The following is a 25,068-nucleotide window of genomic DNA, read 5'->3' as shown; positions in this document are numbered from 1 at the left end:
TTCTTTAAATCCAAAATCATTTCCTTGAAGTGAAAAGAGTTCACTTGCTGTGTTACTTGTACAAAGAGAAGGTGAAAACCAGACCTATTCTATATTTTATAGAGTCTCAAACATCAACAGCAGCATAAGTGATCTGCTCTAGAGAAACTGAGAAGCTCCAGCAAGCAAAGATCTACACAGATCTTCCACCTTGTTTGAGGGTTATTTTGTATTTTGCCTTATAGACCAGGAATACTTCCACAAATTTGTTGTATCACTCAAGAAAGCTATTTAATAATGCAGAAAGATATTACTGTATCAGAACTGGGAATGTTCTCATACTCCTCTTTACTGAAATTACTGTATTCTCTAGGTCTGCTCTCACTCAAATAATTCTGTGGAACTATGATGAATTTCTAATATTAAGACATTGTTTTCCAACCTTTTCCTATTTGTAAGCACAAAACCACCAAGGGGTCCACAGAATCTTTTACAAAAGCCAGAATGCAGAAAAACATCTATGAATCTCTTTTACTGAAAGTAACTTCAGTGGATTATCTCTAAACACTCTATACACCCCAGAAAATCAGGCACCCTAGATGTGAAACCACTATTCAAGTGCATTTGAGTTCACAAATTACACACTTGTAATGCAGTACCTCTACAAAATATTAAAAATGCAGCTTTGTTGTGATACAATTAAAAAGTAGCTTTTGCACTTCATAAAATACAAAACTTGAAAAACTTAACATCAAGCTATGTATTTGGAAAAACACCCAAAAATGTAAAAAGTCTAAAATCAAATAAAAGATACTGCAAAGAGAGTTTAAAATTGTTTGGTAGATTAGGGCACAGCAGAGGAAAGCAATGCAGCAAATTCAGCTGAAAACATGCTTATGTAGATGGATGTATCCGGTCTTTACTCAAATACCTCATCACACCGCGAGTCACTTTGACAAAAATGCACACTGGCTCACAATGGCAATTTCAATAGATTTTGAATACAGAAGTAAGGAACCCCATAAAAATATTTGCTGCATTCTGTTGCTGGAGAGAAATTTAAACCATTCTCTATTGCTCTCTCTATAAAAAAAAAAAAACCCTAAAGCTTTTCTCTCTGGTTTGCTCAGATCCTTACTGGAAAACTTCCAGGCATGGTGTGTCTATCTAAACAATACCCCCGTTCCTGGGGAAACACTGTGCTTTGCTAACCTATAAACCTGCACCCCTAGGATCATCAGGATAAAGATTGCTCTCTATTAAAAACAGATTCAGCAATCCTCCTAGACAAACACCTCAAAACTTTCCCTTGAAACACCAGAGCTATATAAATAAATTAAACTCTACTACTACTTCACATGCATCTAACTCCACAGAGAATTCAACTTTCTGCCAATTTACAGCCTTAGTCCAGCTTAGCAAAACCTCCAGATAAATCTGCCTATTTAGCTCTGGAAATTTCAAATCTTTCCTAACACTGCATATGGAAGGAACAGTTAAGTTATTAACCACCTTCTATTCTTTGCCTTAAATAGACTGTTGCCTTAAACCTGATTCTCTTAATATTCTTCTGGTAAAACTCCTCTGATTTGCTGGAAGCTCCTTTGGCCATTTCCCTTTTTGGGAAAAGCTTAGTAAATTAGTACTAAGGATGAGAGGCATCTAATCTAAATTAGAGACATATGCAATGAAGAAAATCTCAATGTACAAAATATCTCACACTAAGATCAGTGTCCAAAACTGGTCAGACAGTTTAAGTCTTATAAATTTTGTTTTCTCTCCATTGATGATAAGGTGATCAAGACAAGCAGCTTGAATATAAATGTTTCAAATTAAACAAAGTAACTCTCACCCTAACAACATGTGAGGAAGAAAGGAGACTTTTTTCCAGCAAGAATGTATGTAAGGAGCAAGGGGAAAACATCAAAACCTAGGTTCCCTTCAATCCTCACATTATTTGGAGTAGGGAGACAAGATCAAGGACAACCTCCAGTCTTTAGCTGGTTTCATATTAAAATAAACATCATTTCAAGCAGCAAGGAATTCTGTTTGAATCATCCAACTCCTGCACACAAAGGTCCTTCCAAGGTGGCTGTGAGCCCTTTCAGTTTGGGAGGTAGTGCCTCTTGCCTCTGTCCCAGCCTTGTAGCTGCTCTGGGTATACACACATATCCCTTTTCCTCTTATTTCTGCACTCAGAGCAGCAGTACAGCATTTCCTAACTGCCTGCAGTCCTGTCAGTTTGTAACACTCAGTGAGAGAAGCAGCTGGCCAGCATCCATCTCCCTCATTCCCTACACATGTCACAGAACTGCTAAGAAGTAATTTATCTGGTGGCAATTATCCACATCTTAATAGACCAGAATTATCCTATCCTCGTTCCACGTGTGTGTGGTACCTGAGGGGGAACCTTGGCTTAGTCATAATTTATCCTTCCTGAAGCTGTTGTGAGGGAAGATAATCTGGGCCTAAGGAAACCTGCCTCATCTAAGGAGAGGTGGAAGCGCCTACAGCGAAACCTTTCCTCTCCTAAGACTCCTTTGAAATGACAGGGACCTGAGAGAATTTGACAGAGGTGGGTGGGACCTACAAGACTGGGGTGAGCAGAGCAAAGGAGACAAGTGATACCCCCTTTTCAGGGCTCAGGTATACTCTGCTGGTCTTTCTGGTCTCTGTGGTAACTACAGCATCCTAGGAAAGTGGCACCAACTCCAGGATCCCTTCTAAAAACTCCAGACATTATTCCAGAGTTATAATTACTAACCCTTGAAGCTATCCATGCTACTGAAGAATTACCAGATTACTGGACAGCCTTTTACCACATCATGCTTCTGAGAAACATGTTTCCATTAACACAGTAAATTTCACATCTCTGTAACACAAACTAAAATGAATTTACCTTTCTTCTACTATTTCACAAAGTCCTAGCTATAGCATTTATATACCATGTCCCTTTAAAAGCATACCACAGCAAAAACCTGTGCTTATGTGTAAGGTTTTGTAAAAAAAAGGAACCAAAACACTTCTATAAGCTTTTATAGCTGTTGCTGAGGGGCTCAACATTCTGGCAGAGATAAATCCAGTAATTGCTATCACCAGATTCAGCCTTGTGAAAAAAGCATTCATGAAGAAAAATGGCTAAATGCACAGGCTCATGAATCATGGATGAATCAGTTCTCATGGCTGATCTTCAAAAACTAAGGAGCAAACATGAGTCATGCCATTGAGAGAAGATTCATACCTGTCCATCACACAGATCGAATACACCAGATGCTTTCTCCAAACATCTGAAACACCAAGAAGTGAAATCCTGTCTTCATTGTGTTCTGAAGCCACTTCTATGAATCTATGAATCTAGAAAGGTTACAGATTCTCCTTTCATGTTCCCTCAACAAAGAAGAATTTGGGAGGGAATATATGATATGGTCCTAAGCAACATATATTAACAAATCAAATTGGCTTTTGGATTGTTTGTTTAAAGAGGGTAGCCAAAAAGATTACAAAACATTACAAAAAAGAAGTAGAAAATAAGCACAGGAATGGGAGATAATAATAACCCTTCAAATAATTCATTTAAGAGCTAGAAAGGAAACCTTGATGTTCTGTGTGGAACTGGACTGTGTCTTCCCAAATCTGTAAATGTGTGAAGCTAATCCCCCCTAGCCCAAAAATTGTTTCAGGTTTCCTCACCCTTAGCCAGCACTCTTCCTGATGGAAGCCTGACTGGGACCTTCTGAATTAGAATTTATCACTTCCTTTGATACTTCATCCCCACTAGCCAATATTCTGAGCCCTCAGGAGAATCCCAAAACCTCTATGTGCAAATCATGTTGAGTTATTTGAAAATAAAAGATCTCCTCTTGCTCATAAGCAATTAAAACTACGTGTATTGTTGAGGATGACATCTCACCAACACTTCGCACAGTAGCATTAAATGATTCCCAACTTTACCAGAAAAAACAACATGAATGTTTACTCATGCTCTTTGATTTGCTTAATATCAGTGGCTCTGACTAAAGAATATGCTGCTGAATTTAACATCCCTCAGGTTTTTCAGCAGGTGGGTCGAGTTACCAAATCCATTAATATACACTTTTTAACCTTAAACTCTGTGATATTCCATTAACTTTTTAAGTCCATCTGGATTCTTTAAGTGGGAATGCAAATATCCCTTCTCCACCACCACAGATTTTCCTAGCTTTTTGTTCTTGGAATATTTTAACAAACATTCCCTCACTTCTTGAACGTGGCAAATCCAGGAAATATGAACAAGAAAATGTTCTTCCACAACTAATCCCTAAGCTAACAAGAATCCCCTCAGGCTGACACTCCCCCTCAGCGCTGCCCATCAAGGTCATCCTCAGCTTTAGCCTGTACTCATCCACAATTAAATTTTTTTAAAGTGGTTTTAAAAATACAAGCAAAAACTGTAATACAAAGCACACTATTATTAAGGTCAGACAAATTTCTTTTCAATTGTCCAACCATCCAGTTTCTTAAATAACAGGACTTGAAGTCTTAGCTTGGAATGCTACTCAACCCTGATAAACTAAATTTCCTTCACACCCTGAGGTTAAAAAAAAAAAAAAAAGAAAACATTCCAAGCAAAAATAAACTAACATTAGATAGTTACCAAATGTACCTGGTGCAGGTGCCTGGCACTGGCAGCAGGGTGGTGACAGAGGGAGCCCTGTGAGGGGATGGAGGGGGGTCCGGTGTGGGGGGGAATGGTGGGGGGCAGCGCTGTGAGGGGATGGGGGGACGGACAGCTCTGTGAGGGGATGGGGGGACAGACAGCTCTGTGAGGGGATGGGGGGACAGACAGCTCTGTGAGGGGATGGGGGGACGAACAGCCCTGTGAGGGGATGGGGGACGGACAGCCCTGTGAGGGGATGGGGGACGGACAGCCCTGTGAGGGGATGGGGGGACGGACAGCCCTGTGAGGGGATGGGGGGACGGACAGCCCTGTGAGGGGATGGGGGGACGGACAGCCCTGTGAAGGGATGGGGGGATGGACAGCCCTGTGAGGGGATGGGGGGACGGACAGCCCTGTGAAGGGATGGGGGGACAGCCCCATGAGGGGATGGGACCGGGGACGGCTCCGTGAGGGGATGGCGGGGGGCTGCAGCCCTGTGAGGGGATGGCGGGGGCTGCAGCCCTGTGAGGGGATGGCGGGGGGCTGCAGCCCTGTGAGGGGATGGTGGGGGGTGGCAGTGCTGTGAGGGGATGGCGGGGGAGGGAGAAGGGGTCCCTTGAGGGGAGCTGTAGTGGGCTGGGCACCCCCACTGAGGCATGAGGGGATGGGGTGGGATGAAAGATTGAAGGTGAACTCGGGCAGAGGTAGAAGGAACACCTGGTAGGTTTTGCCTTTGTTTCTCACCATCCTACAAACCCTTTTTAATTTGCAATAAATGAATTTTCTCCAAGCCAAGCCCGTTTGGTCTGTTTTGATTTCCCTGTCATTACCTCACCCCATGAACTTCCTCACTTTGTGTGCTCTCCCTGCCCTGTGAAGAGAGGAGCAGGATCCAGTCTCTAAAATTCCTTCTTAACTCAATTTCATTTACTCTCCACCTCCTCCTATTATAGATTTCCATTCTGTTCTTCCCAGTAGCTCACTTTATCCAAGCACAGCCATGTTCCCATGTGCATTAACCATTCCTATTTCCCAGCAGGACCAAAACATGTTCATGACACTCGCTATCTTCAACTGCAGCAGGCAAAGGCTCTTTGCACAATAAATTCAGCTCATTGTAAGAAAATACACAACTGGAATATACAATATGGTCTGAGAAAGTACACAACTGGAATATACAATATGGTCCATTATGACGAAAACTAATCCATGCTGCTGAAATCTCACAATATTCAGAAGCATAGAAGTAGCAAAGACCTTGTTTTGCTTTGCACAGCAAAGTTAAGTCTCCATACATAGAAAGAAATATTTTTTAGATTAAATGTTTTGCAGTTTTTTTACACAGTTTTTCAGCACATGAAAACACAAGAGGCCTGGAACAGTCACACTAACATGCACTTCTTCCAAGCTTGTGTTTTATCCTCACAATCACCTCTCTGTTTACTTCAACCTTTTTAAAAGCCAAGATTTCAAATGTAGAGAGAAGTGTATACTCACTGTAGTACTGGCAAATCTGAAGTAATCATTTTTGCAGCACTCTTGGAAGTAAGAGCTACATAGAACTTCTTCTCAAAGTTATTATAAGACAACTACTTGGAAACCTCTTTCATGAAAAGAATGTCAAAGTCCAGTCTGTAAGAGAGAGAAAAAAACTTTTAGATGTGACTCCAAAATAGCAATACATTGAATAAAACATGCTGTCAACAAAAAAGGCCAATTTTGAAGTAGTATCACTATTAAACCGCAAGAACTTTAGAATGGATGACCCCAAAATAGCTTAATCATATTCTTGCATTCAGTTTTACATTTCTGTTTAGGTAACTAAAAATAAAATAAATAAAAATTAAAAAATAAATGTTCTGCATTACCTCCCATACTTCTTTACTTCTTTATATGTGTGTTTAAATGGCACTACACCTATTCAATCAGACTCTCTGGCTCACAGCTTTGTGAGACTGAATTTCACAAAACAGTCAGAAGCTGTGCAAGGGTCTAAGTGCAGCAGGAGGTATTTTAACTTAATGAAACTGAAGTTGTAAATTTAAATAATAAAGTAGACTGCATCTGTGGTGTCACTACACCCACAAGTAACATTTCTCTACCCAAAAGACTACCAAAGAGTTGACTAATGGCAGCAGATGTGACTTTACCATTAAATAATGGCACAACGTGACAGATTCAATAATCCTCACTGCAATAAAACACAGAACTGCCATCCTAGTCTTCTAGAAAAAGCAAGTTCTGGAGGAACGAAGTAGATTTGTTTCAGTCTCCCCTTTTACAGGTCCTGGGCTAATATGAAGAGCTGCATGAAGCACTGCAGCTCAGCAATGGCAAGGAATACCAAGGACTCAACTGTGTGTTTTTAAAACACAGGATATGTTCAAACTCTTTTACTTAAATATTAATTTCCTCTCGATGGACATTTTTTCCCCTGTGCACTAGCAGCTTTGCACAAGGCAGGAGGAAAATCCAGCCAGGAAGAGGTAACATAAACTGCACCAAACAAACCAGTACAGCATATAAAGTATAACTTCCATCCTGCTACACACACATCAGTGTTTATTTACCAACTGTACAGAATGAACAGGCTTTTTTGCCTCTTCATATTACAGTTCCAATTAGACTCACAGTTGCATACAACTAGTTCTTCCAGTACTTACTACTTTGTGTTACCAACAGTTTTACTTACAGTGCCTTCTCATGAAATTTACATTTTTTATACCATATAATTTGCAAGCCATTTTGTTGCCAAACATATGTTCACAAACAAGAAGTTTGTTTGGAGCTAAAACCACCACTCCAGCATTAATGGTTTAAAGGGGCCAATACACCAGGCTGATGTAAAATTTCCCCAGTTTCACTATGAGACAGAAGTTAATCTGAGTTCTCCTTGAACAAAAACATCATATATGCTATTTGTGCTATTTCCATAAGCATTTCTTCATTAAAGACACTACTCATTACTGTGTTTCAAAGGATGTGATTGCTCCTAACAGGGCAATGACATATCCAGTCCACAACATAAAGCAACCACTTCAGACACTGGTAAGAATTTATCATAAAGAAACACAGCATTAGATCAAATTAAGTTCTGAGTTGACTTCCTATAAGAAAAAATAAAGGCAATGGTCAGATCTCTGAAATGGAGAAGTTCACTACAACTGGAACAAGACTTAAGAAAAAAGTATTTTTTTGTATTCACACAAGCAGTCTCACACACACACATGCTTATGCTAGCTGGATGTCAAAGGAAAGCTATCCATCTTAGACCTTCAGATTATCTAATTCTAACAGGATTCATGGCAATCTTACTTTCCAGAAAAGCTTTCTAAAGAAGTTCAAGGCAATTTATGTGTGCTCCAGGTGAGGTATCTTCCACAGACATTTAAGGCATCCTGCACAACTACTATGTGGGATTTCTTTTTTAAATTTTCCTTTTCAACCTAATCACCCTTCCCAACTGCTGGCTGTGCATGTTCAGATGTAATCAGCAGCATTCAGTTGCTCTAGGGAAGTGCTCTCACACACAAGGAAAAGGATACTTGCTCAGAAATAGCTTATTTGAAAAGCAAAGTCCTAACTTAGAAGTATGGAGTGAAGGGTGTAGAGAGCCAGAAGCAGAAGACAGGACCAAGGCAGCTACACTCACAGTGCTAGGGGCAGAAAACAATAGAGCAGGGAACTGCAAGGGCCTCTGCTGCTTTCTCCTTGTCCTTATGCTAAACAGGGAACTGCAAAACAGGGCTGGAAGAAGCCACTCCTCTGCGGTAAAGTTCAGACTGGACCATCAGAAGACAACAAAGTTACACTCTTGCATTAATACAGCCACTGTGTGACAAAATACAAGAACTGTTCGACAACTGTGGAAAATTCATTGATCCTTGCAGACTACACAAGTATGAACCTTTGTGTTTTTCTGGTTTTAATAAAAGAAATACTTGTTTCTGAAAGATGAAGTTCTCATAACCAAGAAAATCAAACTCTCTCTCTTTCTCTCCTTCTACCTGAGAATAAAGTCATTGAGTAAAAACATCCTGGAAGCTTGAGACACATAACTATTTTGTCATCTGTCATGGAAAACAGAACAGGGGGAGGAGTACTTCATACTTCAGTATTTGGAGTTATTTAAACTATAATAAACACAATACAGTCCTTTAACATGCAGTTAACTGCTTATTTTAGTTTAGAAAAAAAAGTCCGATGTTTAAATTCAATCCTAATTATAATGACCTTTGTATCTTTGCAGCTTTATGAACCTGCATCTCTCTAATTTAAGATGACAAAATTTTATGCTGGTCCAGTTAAAATTACCTATAGAGGAATATAAAGCAGGTAGTAGAAGACACCATTTAGTTCAAACATACAATGGGAAACACTTGTTTCCCTTTTTTACCTGTTTTTCAAGCATGCACAATAATCAGGGCAGACATGATGACCATTATATAAAACTCCTTTTATAAAAAATGTATTTTCTAGTATATTGTTGTTGAAGAAACACTATAATAAACCAAACAATCTCATAATGAGCTCCATTTTAAAAAGACTCTAGGATTTTACAACAATGAATCCAATATACGCATTCCATCAATATTTCCTGTGGTTTTTACGGACACAAAAAGCTACCCACGTTTTTTGCAGTCCTTAGGTTGTTTGCCTCTCCAGTGCTGAAGTAATCCACCCATTTTAGCCAAAAACCAAACAAATTAAAAGACTGACAACATCCTGACAGAGTCCTTCCAAGCAACTCTCTGATAGCAACAACACCAAATCAAGTTAAATTATCTCTATTGTAGACTAGGTACGCACATCTTATAAATTTGAACCCAAAACTTAAAGAAAATCAACTACTTAATCCAGCAGTTATTATATTATTATTTCCATTGCCAAGAAGACACCCAAAACAAAAGATAGCAGGCATTAGGCTGACTTCTAATACAAAATCCTTTCCTTGTTGACCAAGTCACCTTATCCTTTCCAACTGCAAAATTACATTCAATCAACAGCTCACACAAATGAAGCAATGTCTTCTACAATTAACTGGTCATGCCTTTTCCCCCTTCCTTCATTTCCCATTTCTAATGACCCTGCTCTCTCCCTCGGTGCTCCCTGCTGGACTACATGATGGTGTGTCATGCTCCTGCACAGCACCAGAAAACAAGACATGGAAAACTCTAGTTTTTCCTGGTTTAGAGACAAGATTTGTCCCCTCAATATTCTTGCCCAAAGCCTGCATCTGACCACTAGGAAAAGGCATCAGCACAAACAACAATCCTGCACTCTACACCCAGGCAGAGCTTCCAGCAACCAGGTGAGAGAGAAGAGAGGATGAGATGCAGGCAGATCAATTCTAGCCTTCACTGCTTTATCCAATGTCTTGGGCACACCACAGAAACCCCTCCTGCCCAGCTACCCACCTGCAATGTGAAAATAGTATCTAGAAACTGCAAACATGAATTCTAAATCCTGCAGAAATAGAAAAATAATCATCAGGAACTAATCTTGTAACAAATTTACCAAATACCATGGTGTGTTCTGCATCACTCAGGATTTTGTTTGCTCTAGATTAAATATTCTATAAGCATAAGCTTTATTTCTGCTAAAGGTTTGGAACTTGAAATATATTAACTCATGTTGACCCTACAGCCACTTGATCTAGAGCCAAATTAGATCACCACTCCCAGGTCTGATTCTGAAAGCACATAGCATCATTTAAGGCCAAACAAAGCACAATGCTCATTCAGCCCATCTTTAAAATAATTTCATTGAAGTTCTGTGCACAATACATATTGCACTCGTATCACATTCTGTAAGTACTTAAACCAAAATTGAAAGCCCAAGTTATAGAAAAATTATCATTGAGCACTAGTGAGTTCCTCACTACTTATGGCACACAGCAAGCTCTCTATGTGGTCTGCAGCATTCCTAATCCAGTCAAACCATGACAGAAGGAGGAAATATCAGCATCAACTAGGCTAGCACAGCATGGCCACGCTTCACTTCCTACACCCATCAAAGTCATCCTGGATATATTGTTAGTAGTACCCCACATCCCTCTCCAGTGTCCCTCTGCTGTTCTTGTTATCCATTCCAGTACAACTTGCAGAGGCACACCAGTGTCAACCCCAAAATCCTGGGAGAGGTGCTGGACACACCACCAGCTGCTGCCATTCAGAGGGACCTGGGCAGACTGGAGCACTGGACACACAGGGATCATGTGAAGCTCAATAAAATGTACAGCCAAGAACAACACAGAGAAGACCTGTCCACAAAAGTGGATTAGCATTAGCAGATGCTTATTATCATTGACTTAAGTTTCTTTTCTTCCAATCCTTATAGGTATTACCAGACATTTTCCCCATACCTGTGGGATCAAAAACTACCTTGTGGCAACCATTAGTTGTCCATTTAAACTGCCTTCAATTGCAGTTGTCTCCTCAGTTGCACCAACATGCACAACTGACTCTACAGGCAAGACAGCTGTTGCTGCTTCCTCTCACCAAATGCTTTTAGCCTAGACAGGTCCTGCCCAGTCAGCCAGAAAAATCATCTGAAGTGTCACATCATAGCACATGAAATTATTCTGTGCTGCTCGACATTCCAAATGCAAGACCTCACACTGAAAGGCTGCACAAATCCCTTCTTCCAGAGCTGGGAATAAAATCCTTACGTGACAAAAACATCCGAGCCATACTACCACGTTTCTATACTTAGTTCTCTGTCTCTAAAAATGTGTGAGCTGCCAAAACCAATCAGTTTTTCTGTATCTTCTGCTACCATTTCCAGAAGGTAGCAGCTAATAACTGTACTGTGCAGGTCTGTGCTAAGGCACTGACACCAAGATCACACAGGAAAGCTGATACAATCTTTTAACCATGGCTACAGTAGCATAATTAATTTAAATGTCACACATCACTCAGACAATTGTTTGATCTCCAGTGTTTAGTCGGATAGCTTTTAAATATATTTTCATATACTGCTTGCTTTCTTCTAATGCCTAGGATGGCTAATACTAAAAATACTAATCAATGCTTCATTAAAACAATTGCTGTAGATCTGGCTTGCTCAACAACAGAAATGTTATCATTTCAATTTTTAATTATAATTTTTTTAAATAAGTGTAAATTTGATGGACTGAGCATATGAAAACAAGCTTGCCCTCCCTTTGTTATTCTTACAGACTCTTCAGACGTAACTGCTCCTTCTTCTGTGGACACTCTGAAACACCTGACCTGATTTTCTGCAGCACTGAGCATTCATAACTGTTGCTGAGATCACCAGGGGCTACAGGCACTCCACCACTCAGAGGGCAAATAATTATGAGCTGATTGCACAAGGCTAAGAGTTAAGGCACTGACTTCTAATGTTAGTCCAATATCTGGATGATTAAGGCCTATATTAACAACTTGCTCCTTCCCATCTGTCCATTAGGATAACATCAGACACTTACCAGCCTCATGCCTACCTGCTCTGAACACAAAATACACAGAACAAAAAGGGCTCTACTAAGTTATTTGTACTGTCCTCAGGCTGTGTGAATGAATAGACGGACCCCTGAAGCCTTCTGTTTCATTGCACTTGTATTTCCAAAACTTAGGAGTCTTGAGAAGATAAACTCAATTGCCTTTTTTAAGACGACACAAGAGCATTGAGAATCATAAAAAAAGCCCATGGAACAAGTTTTAAGTTGAGAGAGATTTTGCTTATTGTAGAAACTGCAGAGTCAAGTCATCCTCCAAACAAAGCCTGAACAATCAATAAAAACTTGCAAAAGACTGAATAATGAAAGGGACAGTATAAAGTATAAAGGCACAGTATAAGCGTGAGTTATAGAGATAAAGTTATCAAGGTAATTCAATTCTTCCTGCTAAAAGGACCACCCTGATCAGCTGATGCTTACTCAGCTCACTAAAATGACCAAAAGCTTCTTGAGGTTTGGCACAGCTGATTTTAGAGGGCCAAGCCAATGTTCCAGGAGGCTCTAACACATCTGTGCACAGGAAAGCGACAGGAGGGCACAACTGGACACAGATCTGACTAAAGAGGATGACTTCTTTTCCCATATGTAAAAACTGCTGCAAAGGCAATGGAGAGGGACAGTAAAGAGTATTTCTCAGTGGTAACACACAAGCAATGGGTGTGTGCTGCAACAAGGACAACTCAGGTAAGACACATACAAACCAGACAGGGATCAGTGGAGCTCTCCAATAGTGTGCTCAATCAAATGTGAATTACTCACCACTGCATATTTTTGCTTTTCCCAAGTAGATGGGTTAAGTTTGTCAGGTGCAACAGGCAAGGTCTGTGGTGAAAGCTTATTCAGAAGAGCTTGAAACAGCTGGGAAAAGCCAAGCCAGACATGGCTTTTTGGACACAGCCTGCTTTAGGTCTGAAAACATGGCACAAGCAGAGCTGTGCCTGCTGGAGGGAAAGGCTGGGGACTAGGCCAAATCTCCATACCCCTTCTTACCCCTGCCTCTTCTAATGTTTCTGGGACTTTCACCTTCAATCAAACACGTGTGACAATAATTAAAACTAAATCCAGTGATTAGAATCACACTCAAGCACTGCAGTGAGTGCTCATTCCTAGAAAATAATCCACATTTAGAGGAAGGCAGGAATCCCTGGTAGAGTCAGACATGTAGAGGGCCACAGAGGCTGTAGATATTTGTCTCTGTGCAGCACAAAGCACAGCAGGCCAGGAGCTCACACTGTCTGCAGGCACACCAGAAGCACTGTTAATAGATTTTTATGCTACCTCAGAAAAGTGTTTACTCATCTGTAATTTTTCTCAGCAGTGGACATCTGGTGTTCTATTATTCATTGCATCTGGAAAATTGCCAACAATAAAACCAATTTTCACAAAAAGGAAGCAAAGCCTGACATGAAGAATGCTGGAATAAAGGAAAAAACTCTCAGAATGGTTCACATTTTTGTTCTCTTTGTCTTTTATTTTCTCCTCATATGGGGGACTCTGAGTAGAAAAGCCAAAAGGAACTGCAGAACATTTTTCCCAGATTATAAAAGAAAACAACCATTTTGAATTCACATATAAATTAAAAACTCTGGCAAATGACTGATTCTGGTACTCATTTGAACATCTGGGGGTAGTGCACAAAGGCTAGATGAAAATAAGGTCACTAAAACACTAACTTAGCTGCTAAGAGAAAGGATATTTAATGGTTAATATAGAGACTTGTATATATCAAGTAGAAGAAAATGTAGGACCACTCTAATGTGTAATATTCCACCAATACGCTGATAGGCATCTATAATACTCTCCTCAAAAGAACACAAACACATAATGGTTCTTCAAAGGAAGGAGGTGGTGCTGAGGACTTTGTTAAAACATTCCCTCCTCAAAACTGATCCCTCAGGAAGCCAACATCTCACACTCTGAGCTTTGGAGGAACAGCTCCACCAATTCCTTCATTGCCAGACCCATCAAGATCCACAGCCTTGCAAAGATGACCCGATCCTAGATGCTCAAATAGCAAAGATTTCTGGGCATGATCTCAGAGTGACTGAGGCACTGAAAGCCTCTCCTCAGTATTCACATCTACTCCAGAGATAAGCCTTAGAAAGTTTTAGGCTAAGAGTCTTCCAATGCTATCAGCTCAGGAACTGGAAGATCCTGGTGCACCAGTTTTCCCGAGTCCAGGGAATTCAGCAATGCTCCAATGACAAAACCCTGTGGATTCCTGTACTGCTGCCTAACAACAGGTTGGAGGCTCAGCTTAACCCTCAGCCTGATGCAGCTAACTGGTATCTGTTCCACTACAGCTCCTTATTCACCCAAATATCATCTTTCTGTGAACATGAGGGTGTGTGGATATTTTAAAATGAAGTACTTCTTGTTCCAGCTGCTCAGAAGTGATGTTGCATTTAAAGTAGGGATTAGTAAATATCCAACAAGCATTTTATAAGGAGCATAGTGCTATCTCTCTGCAGTGAGGCAGTCTAAATACCTTCGGTTTTAGTAACCATTTTTACTAGCATTAAGTGGACAGGGGTTTCACTGATGCTTTTCATTTAAGCAGGAATAAATTTCAACAGGAAATGTAAAAAGCTGTTTTTCTTCCATTGTTAATTATTTTTAGCTCAAGTAACTCTGTAAATGATTTTTTCAAAAATCCCATTTGCTTTAGCAAAAAAGAGACTTCTCAAAAGAGGTCCTGGTAGCACAGATTTTTGACTCTTGATTCTTGACATTCTGTGGGACTACCAACAGAGTATATGGATGTACCACAGAGAGGGAGTAATTTCCATATTCTTCCCATGTCCACTAGCCAGAGAACCTAAATTATAAACACCTGAAAAGCTCCTCCTAAAAAAGAGCTTGTGAAAACTGAACAAGAGCCAAAAAACAGAGCAGAGGTAGACCATAAAAGATAAGGTTATCAAAAAAAGATCATTATATATATATATAGATACAAAAATTACAGGATCAACTTCTATTTCCCAACTCCAACAAATTCTTGACAAAATTCAACCTGATATCAAACCAGACACCCTCCACCTATATCTTGTACCAGAACAATCCCTCTTCTGAACCAATCCACAACTTGCAGCCTTTCAGGGAAAAAACACCCAAGCCCTAAATCCCACCATGTCCTAGACACCAAAGAAAAAGCTGTGAGCAATCCTAAACCCTGTCAATAGCCAAACAAGCAGGCAACTCTAACTTGGTTTTTCTTCATTAAAATTTGCTTCAAATTCTCCTCCCAGTAGATGAATGAACAGTATTCTCCTCTACCAGAAATTTTCTCATCTGTTCCCCAAGACCAAGGGGCTGAGCAGGTTGTTAATCCAAGGAGACCAGATGGGAAAAAACCCCATCAGAACACATTAAAATATTCCCCTCTTCACCACTCAGTGAGCTGGTTACAAGAGAAACTGCACTGCATCTATAAACTACACAATTTAAATCATCCCTCCATCAAAGCTACCACAATCTCACTAAGTCAGATCATCAGTTTCCCATTGACCACATTTTGCCTTAAGAACTTAAAAGAATGATAACTCCAGAATCCACATGCTGCTAAATAGCCCAAATCCATTCTAGCCTGACACTGCCCCAGTCTAAAGGCAGTGGATGAGACCCATAAACAGGCTGAAATCCTCATGGGCTTATTCTTCAACAAAGATTAAAAAGGTACAAGCAAGCCTACTCTTCAGAAACCCGCAGGTGACGTATTTTTCCTCTGAAAACACACACACTTTCAAAGCCATCCCATGTGTGACACCAAGCACCTCTATCAGACCATTCCCAAAGCCTACACTGAGACTGGTTTCCTGTCCACCAGGCCAACACCTCCTGTCACAAAGCCAACAAGGTGAAACTCAAACAAGCCATAAAGTGGAGGCAGTGCCCCAAGAGCCTGGGCGTGTGCTGGGAGCGCTCAGCACAGCACTGAGCCAAGAGAACCTTCCCAAAGACTCCCTCACACAAACACCTACCAGCACTGCTGAACAAACCTCACCAATGGTACGTCCACATGGCACAGCTTTTGACCTGTAACAGCAGTAGAGTCAAATCCTTCACTGAAACAGCACACATTGTAAAAAATTTCTTCTCATCCATCTTAAAACAACCTGACTGCCACAACAAAGTTGTGAGGAAAAGCACATTTTTTCAATGTGGACACACACAACCATACTGGAGCTAGAAATAAAATGCCTTGCAAGCATGTTTCCCAGGTGAACTCATACTGCAACCAAAATTCAAATATAAATCCAGAGGCTAACACAATTCCCCAAAGCCCAATGGCTTCCCCAGCACTACACAGGTGAACAGCAAGAGGACAAGCAGCAAACAAGGAAATTATTTGCCAGGAGAACACTTCCCAGAACAGAACCATTCAACTCCTAAGTTCTCACTCCCAATCTGAAACACTTAGGGAGCTGCACAGCTGGAAAATAAAGATTCACATTCATTTTAAATAATTGACTCAAAAGGGAAAGTGGCTTTATCCCACATTAGTTTCTTCCACCCCTATAACTCATCTCTCTGCCCCACAGGCAATACCTCCTCACACCTCAGCAGAGCTCACAGCAATGAATTGCTTTCTACCTGTACTGAGCTTCAGGATTGTGGCTTTATTTCAGTCTAAAGCAGTGTGATCCAGGAGCTTGCCTACTTTTTCACAGCAATATCAATCGACCTAAAAATACATTACCTGTACCTACAAGCCTTTCTTGATTGAGACATGAGGGGAAAAAAAGATTTATTCTAGCTCAGTGAATAATCCTGAAAAAAAGTTTTTATAATTCAGAAATTAATTCTGGTTAGTCAAAAACCCCAGGAAAACTAGCTAGGGGGGGCAGAACTGCTTGCTCTTTGTTATTTAAAAATGGAGGTGTAGAGCACAAGGACACAGGTGAGCTGTGGATTTACTGCAGTGCAGCATCACCAAAATGGGCTTTGCTAACTGCACTGACCACACAACAGCCAATTTCCCACCATCTTCCTCACTGTCCTCTGAGTGTTTTCCCTCCTGACTCAACACAAATACTTTACTTTGAAAGCCTGGTGACAACTCAAACTTCAAAGCTATCACTAATTTATTTTGGATACTCTAAATTGCAAACACTGACGATTTCTTTCATAACTGTATCTTGCATTGCTTACAGAAATACAGGAACACCTTTTTTTATTTCTGAAGAGTTATTTGACAAGCAGATGACAAAAACTGGAATTAGTGTGACAGTGACTGAGCCAGCATCATTCATTTTTGTGCTCCCAACTTTAAAGCCTACCCAAAAATACTTTCTCCTGGTAACACTGACAGCAGTCCTTCCCCCTAGACAAGGAAGAATTTTTTGATCTGGGAAATATTTACTAAAACAATTCATTGGACTAATGCAGCAGTTTGCAGCCTAATGAAATAGCTTAGCTAAAGCTTAGCCAAAATGGACCACTTAAAAAGAGACACAAGAAAGATCTTGCCTCCCTTTGAAAGGCTGCCAGCAGATGAAGGCTACTCCAGGATGTTGGTAATGACATTATCCACAGCTCCAGTATGAACTGCCAGAGTATTTTATTTTTCTGAAGATACCCAAACAGAAGAGAAACCCTGTGGTACTGGAAAACTGGAACATGGGCTCTGCCAGCAACCTAAACCCTTTACCCTCCCATAGGAAATAATTAAGGTACAAAACCTCTTCCCCACCTGATCCCCAAAAATCAAGGTTAACAGCTAACCTTGCCTGTGAATTGAGGAAAGAACCCAAGGATTAATCACCAAAAGAAGTGCAGAGTAGCTGCAGAGAGCTACCTCACAGGGAGCAGGCTAACAGATGAAACCATCAGCCACAAACCAACATCTCTGAGGGACCCAAGAATGGCAAAAATATGTGCCTGAGGCTATCCTGATACAACCAAAACTTGTTTAGAAATGTGCAGGGGGCTTAGAGGCAGCTGTCTGGTTTGTGTCTGTGCAAGGCCAAAGCTCCATTTAGGATGGAGTGGTGAAGTTAAGGTCAGTGCTCAGAGCAGTCTTCAACAGCTGGAACTTAAGAACTGCTACTCACAGAACTCTCTGCTAAGTTACAGTGATGCTCTCCAACAGTACCAGCCTCTGCTTACACACACGGAGCCTTACAAATCTCTTCCCTGGGAACAACACACTAAGAAAAAAAAGAAAGATTAACAGGTGAGAAAAGAGCCTCGTGCCTGGAAGAGAAGAGAATCATCTTCTACCATCAAATATAAGACACTGGAAATAGAAAAAGTACAATTCTCTCAGCACTGCTGGTAAGACCGAGTGAAACTTAACAGAAACTATGGAAAAGAGAAGCTGAGGCTCCCTAGTGAGAAGGGAAACTCCAGCAGCTGATCCACACAAGAGGATATTCCCCCTGTGAGACTCCTTGGCTTTTGTTTTTGCAGAGAAGAGAACAGACCACACAGCTTTAAATGTTGAAGAATTTGCAAATACTTTTTTCTGTGCTTCAGAGAAACAGGCACAGGACTTTCAGTATCTTACACAGCTACATAAAATGAAAACACATCCAGTAACTGGTATTTGAAACTGTCAGGCTATAAGAGCAAGAGTGAGAATATTTTGAAGCATTTCCTTAAACAGATTCTCAATTCCCATGAGATTCTCAAGAGCAAATGCTAGCTAAAAATTGTAACCCCAGGAGTTAACTAAGGGAACATTTCTTCTAGGAACAATCCTTACAGAAAATACAAGGAAGACACAAGTTTTCATTTCTCTTGTACCTGGCCCTACCTCCATTTCCCTACAAATTATTCAAATAAATGTAAACATTAATCTATAAGCATTGCCTTCACCCTTGAGGCAAAGTTAGAGCAAGCTTTTCCAGAGCACACAGTATACACAAGTATATTTAATATAGCATTCCGCAATCATTTGAATACTTTAAAAGTATCAAGGAAATTTGTAATCTAGGGGTTATACCAACACTTAGCACTTCCACAAATCAAGTTCTCAAAATACAGAGAACATGACTACATATTAAAGAATAATAATTGTTAAAAAAAAAACCTAACCAACATGGAACAGATATTTTCTTTTTCAGCAGGGTTTTGGGATGAGGTTTCATACAATGGTTGAGCCAATCTGATTGGTTGCTGTTGTTTAAAATGCAGTCCCTGCTTTTTCCTCCTGCTCCAGATCACATTTTCCTGCTCTTTTTTTTGGTTTTTTCAGCAGCTTGGATACTCCCAGCAAACCAGTGAATGGAAACACAGGGGACACTGGAAAAGGAGAGAAGGGAGGAAGCAGATCCAGTCCTCCTGTCCTCCCTGCTCCCATCCAGGCAGCACAGAAATTCTACCATATTGATTCAATTGAAAATGCAGCACAGCTTCTTCATGGCTTTTGCAGAACAAAGGAGGCAACACATAACAAAGTCCACATTAAACACTCCACACTATATATAACCTGAGAGAAATCTATTAGATTACAGTATCATTGTACACATCCTACATGTTACATTATTTTCATTTATCACCATCTAGAATGTGCTCCCACAAGTCATTATTTTTCTGTTATCTTAAGGCAGTGTTAATTCAAGACTCCAAATAATGGCCTAGCTATAGGTTGATCACTCTAAAAGAGATATATGAATGCTCCCTAACCAGAGCAGTAAAAATTAAAAAGTAAAGAAAAACCCAGGAGACACTATTGGAGAACTATTTCAGAGAAAAACACAAATGCAAAGAATTTGGGATAGAGTCCTCTGCACAGCACTTTTAGCTAAGTTTCAGAGCAAAACAAAAAGCAGAGTCAGTAGGAAGTAACATCTGAATGAATGTCTGGGAATGCCAGTCACCACTACCCACTGCCCCGAACATCAGGCACTGTGGCTCCTCCCTCCTATGCCTGTACTGGCACTTGGCTTTCTGCCCATTTGCACAATCCAGGAAATCATCTAGCAATTTTAAAAACTGTTTTCCAGTTGTTTGTATTTGGATCAGCTCCCTGAACTTGCTCATCCCTTGTTTGCATGAACACAGGACCAGGGCTAGGGAAGAGATGGGAACAACCAGGAGAGAACAGGACCCGGAGATCTGCACCGGCCTAAACTGCTACAGCAATGTACCTTGCTGAAAGACCTTAGAAAAAGAGGGAAATTCCCCCCCAGTTTCTCAAAATTCCAGTGTATTCTACAAATGTACTTCAAAAATAGGTGCTAATGCTCACTAAATACAACAGGTTGCTTTTGGATCAATGAGTATGGATTCCTTGCCTAACCAAACTCTAAAGATGTCAAAGAAAAAGCAGAGTCAGATTAAGGGCATTTGGAGGCTTTTTAATAATTTTTGCATAAATAGAAAGCATCTAATTATAGCAGATGATAGGCAGTTTCTTGCCAATCCGTGTGATATCCTAAGTAAGCATTTTCTCCACAAAATTCTCTTACACTGTTTTGAGGGGAGAGGACAGGGAGGGGGGAAGGGCTACCTTCTTTCTGACTCCCATTTCTCATTTTGCTACCAGTATTAGTCTGCATTAACAGCCAAATCATACACACACACTCACACAACACTGCCAGTGACCTACTAGAAAGTTGCTATAGCAACGACTGCTTTCAGAAATACACGTTGTGCATTTTAAGTGCCATCATAGTGTAACTCATCTGTCAATTAATAACCATGGCTCACAGGAACACACCACATACTCAAAAAAAATTAACAAATAAACACAGAGGCTTTATGTCCACAAAAGGAAGCACTGGGAAACCCCCGTGTGGGCTTAGACTCACTACCAATGGAAAAAAACAAACAATGACACATATTTAGCACCAAGATGTAACTCTCACATTCCTGTTTAAGTGCACTCAATTCATGAAGTATGAAAAAACTTCAGTCTTAAAGGGGGAAATCACTTGTAAATATCATTTAATGTCTAATTTAAGCAAGTCCAACTTAGTTGTAAAATCACCTATCGGAACATACAGAAAACATCATTTTATTTAGGTTTCTGTTACAAGTTTTGGGTTAAATCTCTAATAAGAAGCAATGGATTTGAAAACACATTGAGTAAACAAAAAATTGAGTATCTACTTTCAGCCTCAGTAGACTTCATGAAATCCTGTGGCCAGGTTATTTCTAATTAGCCATCAGACTAAACCTATGACATTGTCCCTTTCTCTGGATGAAGGTGTCCACCAGCTTTTGGTGATAAGTGTTAGATACAAAGCATAAACACAGAAAAGAACTGAATATCTAAAAATGTCAATTAGTTATTCACAGAGAGAAAACTTAAGAAAACTCAACTAGCACAACTGCAAACTCAAGAATACTTCAGTACTCCCCACAGCAGCTCATTTCTTGTTTCCTCTCACAGCCCTGCCTTGCATCAGCAGGTAATTTTCAGTCAAGTCCATGCCCTAAGTTCCAGTTCTCCTGTCTCAGCTATGGCACATGTGCTGTCCCTGGACTGTCACTCTGGCCAGTGGAAGGTCAGTGCACTGCTAATTGCAGAATATTCTCTGTACAGAACACAAAGGCTGATGCCTGAGCTTTGCAGAGACCCTGGATCACCAAGGGCTGTCTGCATCTATGACATGGTGAGAAAGCCCGGAGAGCTTCTGAGCTCCAATGTGACCTTGAAAAGTGTTTCAATTTCCCTTCTCACATCCTCTAAATCCAGTTCAAATCATTCTCTCATATGACAAAGATAAAAATTGCTTTCCTGTAATGTTTTTTTGTTTGAGATGAACATCAAGCTCTCACAGCACCCAGCCTTTGCCAATATACTGGTAGTGATGCCAGCTGAAATCCTCCTGGGTGTCAGAAAACAGAGTAAGAGGCCATGCTGGTTTCAGCTGGGGTAGGGCTCATTTCCTTCCCAGGGCCTGGTACAGGGCTGGTGGGGTCTGTGCTGAACACAGGACGATAATGGTGAGACCTTTATCTTTTTGGTGAGCTCACACAGAGCCAGGGCCTTTCCTGCCCCTCCTATGGCAATGCCAGGGAGGGGACACAGGTGACCCAAACCAACCCAAGGGATATTCCAGACCTCATGACATCATGAACAGTATATCAAGTGGAGGGAAGAGGGAGGAAGGGGGGGGACATTTGGAGTGATGGCATTTGTCTTCCCAAGTCACTGTTACCTGCGTTAGGCCCTGCTCCCCTGGAGGTGTTGAACTCCTGCCTGCCTGTGCGAGAGCTGAATGAATTCCTTGGTTTCTTTTGCTTGTTAAACTGGCCCTCTCTCAACCCATGAGCTGTCCAGCTTTTACCCTTCCATTCTCTCTCCAATCCTGCTGGTGGGGGAACCAGCAAGTGTGACTGCAAGGGCCTGGTGGCTGGAAGGGACAGAAATCCTGCCCAAAGCTCTGCATGCCCTCAGTGAGCTCCACCAAGAACCCTGGCCTGGTTATGTGTGTGCAGCAATTCCTGTAGGAACTTTCCTCTCATCCTGGACTTCACAGGGAGGATTTTCTAAAAACTGAATCACAACTAATCCTTTTAGCTTGGATAACAAAGACCACCTTTGAAAGTCTGATTCTTATACATACATACAATAACTGCAGGAGAACTGTGAGGTACACATCCCCCCAAAGCAGCAAGGCCCAGAGTCAGGGTACAGGGGCAATTCTATCTCCCTGCATCCCACTGACAGCTCACAGGAGCAAAGCAGGCAGAGGAACAACCAACCAATATTTCATTTCTCGTTATGATTAATGTAACGCTCTGAAAAGCCTCTGAACAGCAAAAAAACCCTGCCTTAAAATCTCCTTTCTCACATCAAGATGGAAGAACTTTTTCCTCTTACCTGTGGACAGCTGGCAGCAGTCATGAGGCAGAGGGCTAGTTAAAAACTATTGTAAATACAACAATGCTCTTAACCCTTCCAGCGAGATACCAACAGACATAGCTCTCCAGGTTTTATAACAGGAAATTTAAATTGTAATTACCTTTTTTTTAAATCCAGAATTTGGCTGATCACAGTTTCATGAATCACACCTTTAAATAATTTAGAACAGCAAGATACCCTCATCTTCAAAGTTATTAAAAAGTGGTGCCATTTTCTGGCTAGTTTTTTAAAACACATCTACAAAAATAAAAATACCACCTACAATAATAAAAACACCACATGGGGCAGAAGAAAGGCCTGTAAAGACCTGCACTTCTACTGAGGCCCAAAGCCCAGTCACAAGACCAATGCATGTGTGCAGCCATACTCCCCAGAACACTCCCAAAATCCGTATTTTCCCAGCTGCTTGTATTTACACACATTAGATTTTTCATCAGTATTATCTTTTTAGGTGATACTTTTCATTCCCTAATATTATAAGCATAGGTGAGTCCCTTCTTATTCAAAAATGTAGTTATGGCAAACCCCTCTGACAATAAACAATGCAGGTCAGCTTTGACTACCACCTACATTCAGTACTTCAGCTGCTCTCATGTCTTTCCAAATCTACCTTTCCCTTTATTCAGGACAAAATTCCTGCTTGTCCTGACATCCACCCTGGTGTCTGGGGGCACCAGGGGAAGTTCACAGGGCAGAGGCTCCTCAGCAGTCAGAATGCCATGGCCATCCCCTTCTCCAGCCACACAGCCAGGCCATGCTGGAATCAGCTTTCCAGCTTCTCCTCTGCAATTTCAGGAGGCTGGTTCCTCCCACAGACGCAGTGTGAGAACCCTGATCATGCAGAGTGACACTCCAGCAGTTTGCTCTCCTCCTCTTTCCATGACTGTGCCTCAGGGACTGCAGATTCAGCCAGAGCTGGGACACCTCCCTGTCAGGGACCACCTTCCCTCTCTGCTTCTTTTCCTTCCCTGACCCAAATGAAGATTCCATCCTGTCCTGTCCCAACCCTCCTTGTTCTTGAGTCTGTGCTCCCCTTTACATTCCTGTCACCAAGGTCAGGTATGCCAGCAAACCCCGTCTAAATAACTACTTCTCTAATGGGGGCTCAGATACTTCCTATCTTTTCCTGGGCCTCCTCTTCTAAGAAACATTTCCAGTTGAAAAATAAAACATTCACAATTTCAGAATACAGTCCTCTGAAACATTAAGTGCTGCAGACTACGTTGGCAAGAGCACAAAGTGTGGCAAACAAGGGCAGAGGATGGAGGGAAGCTGGATGTGCCTTCAGCAGCATCCCACAGTGAGTTCTGAGCTCACTGTTTAACTGTACTCTTACCTATCTCCCAGAACACCCCCACAAATAATGTGCTGACTACCAGACCTTTATGGCCACCATTTCTGGGGTTCTTTTGATCCCAAAGATGAACCTTTAACATTTTATTCTGTACACTGCTGCTGTCTCACTGTTAAGAGGAAATACAGCCTTGGCCTTCACATAAACAAGAGGTTTTACAAAATCCCACTGTCCCTTTCTGCATAATTTGCCATTGTAATTAAACACTGGAGCTGTGATACATATAATTGAAAATTGATGTGGTCCTTAGGCTTCTTCTTTTTCCTAAGATGGAAGTCAAAAGGCCACATTAATGCCAGCTTTGCCATCAGGATCACAAGAACATAATTTCTTACTAAATTAATACATTAGCACTAACATGAAAAATTAATGGTTTAAGAGACTTCTACATGGCTTTTTTCCAATCATCTGTTCATCATAAAGATGATTCCCACATTTTAGTCTTGAAAGACACTTCTAATAAGGCTGTAGGTCTCACCAGGCTTTCCTTTTATTTAAAGGTTGGGTCCCCTTTCTGGTTTTAAACTGTCAATAGTTATATTTATTAGCTAACTAGAAATAATTTCCCATTTGCCATCAGCACTGCATAAAGCTCAGTTTGCACTGAAGAGTCAGATTTGAAGGTGTCAAATTTAACCTGAAACCTCAAATGAGCTGAATTTTTCTAGTAAATGAATCATTGCTCCCAACTAGCTCTCAAATTTCAAAAGTAATTAATAAACTGCTTCTTAAATTAGAAGTAAAATACTAATCCATAACAACTTCTACAATATGCATCAAGTATAATAAAACCATATTCC

The 25,068-nt window shown here is 40.8% G+C and overlaps 1 protein-coding gene across 2 annotated transcripts in view; it reads right to left on the bottom strand.

The window, feature by feature from the left end:
* The window catches only part of STAG1 (stromal antigen 1), a 154,151-nt gene that overhangs the window by 109,125 nt on the left and 19,958 nt on the right, over positions 1-25,068 (bottom strand). For both annotated transcript variants that reach the window (XM_030954533.1, XM_030954534.1), the window contains exon 2: positions 6,113-6,247. In XM_030954533.1, the coding sequence (XP_030810393.1) occupies positions 6,113-6,141 (29 nt within the window). In that variant the 5' untranslated portion in view covers positions 6,142-6,247. The remainder of the gene's footprint in view (positions 1-6,112; positions 6,248-25,068) is intronic.

The sequence above is a fragment of the Camarhynchus parvulus genome, chromosome 9 (genome assembly GCF_901933205.1).
Source record: "Camarhynchus parvulus chromosome 9, STF_HiC, whole genome shotgun sequence".
In the NCBI taxonomy this organism is placed as follows: Eukaryota; Metazoa; Chordata; class Aves; order Passeriformes; family Thraupidae; genus Camarhynchus; species Camarhynchus parvulus.
Note: the sequence above shows the minus strand (reverse complement) of the source record. Positions and strands in the feature narration are given on the sequence as shown.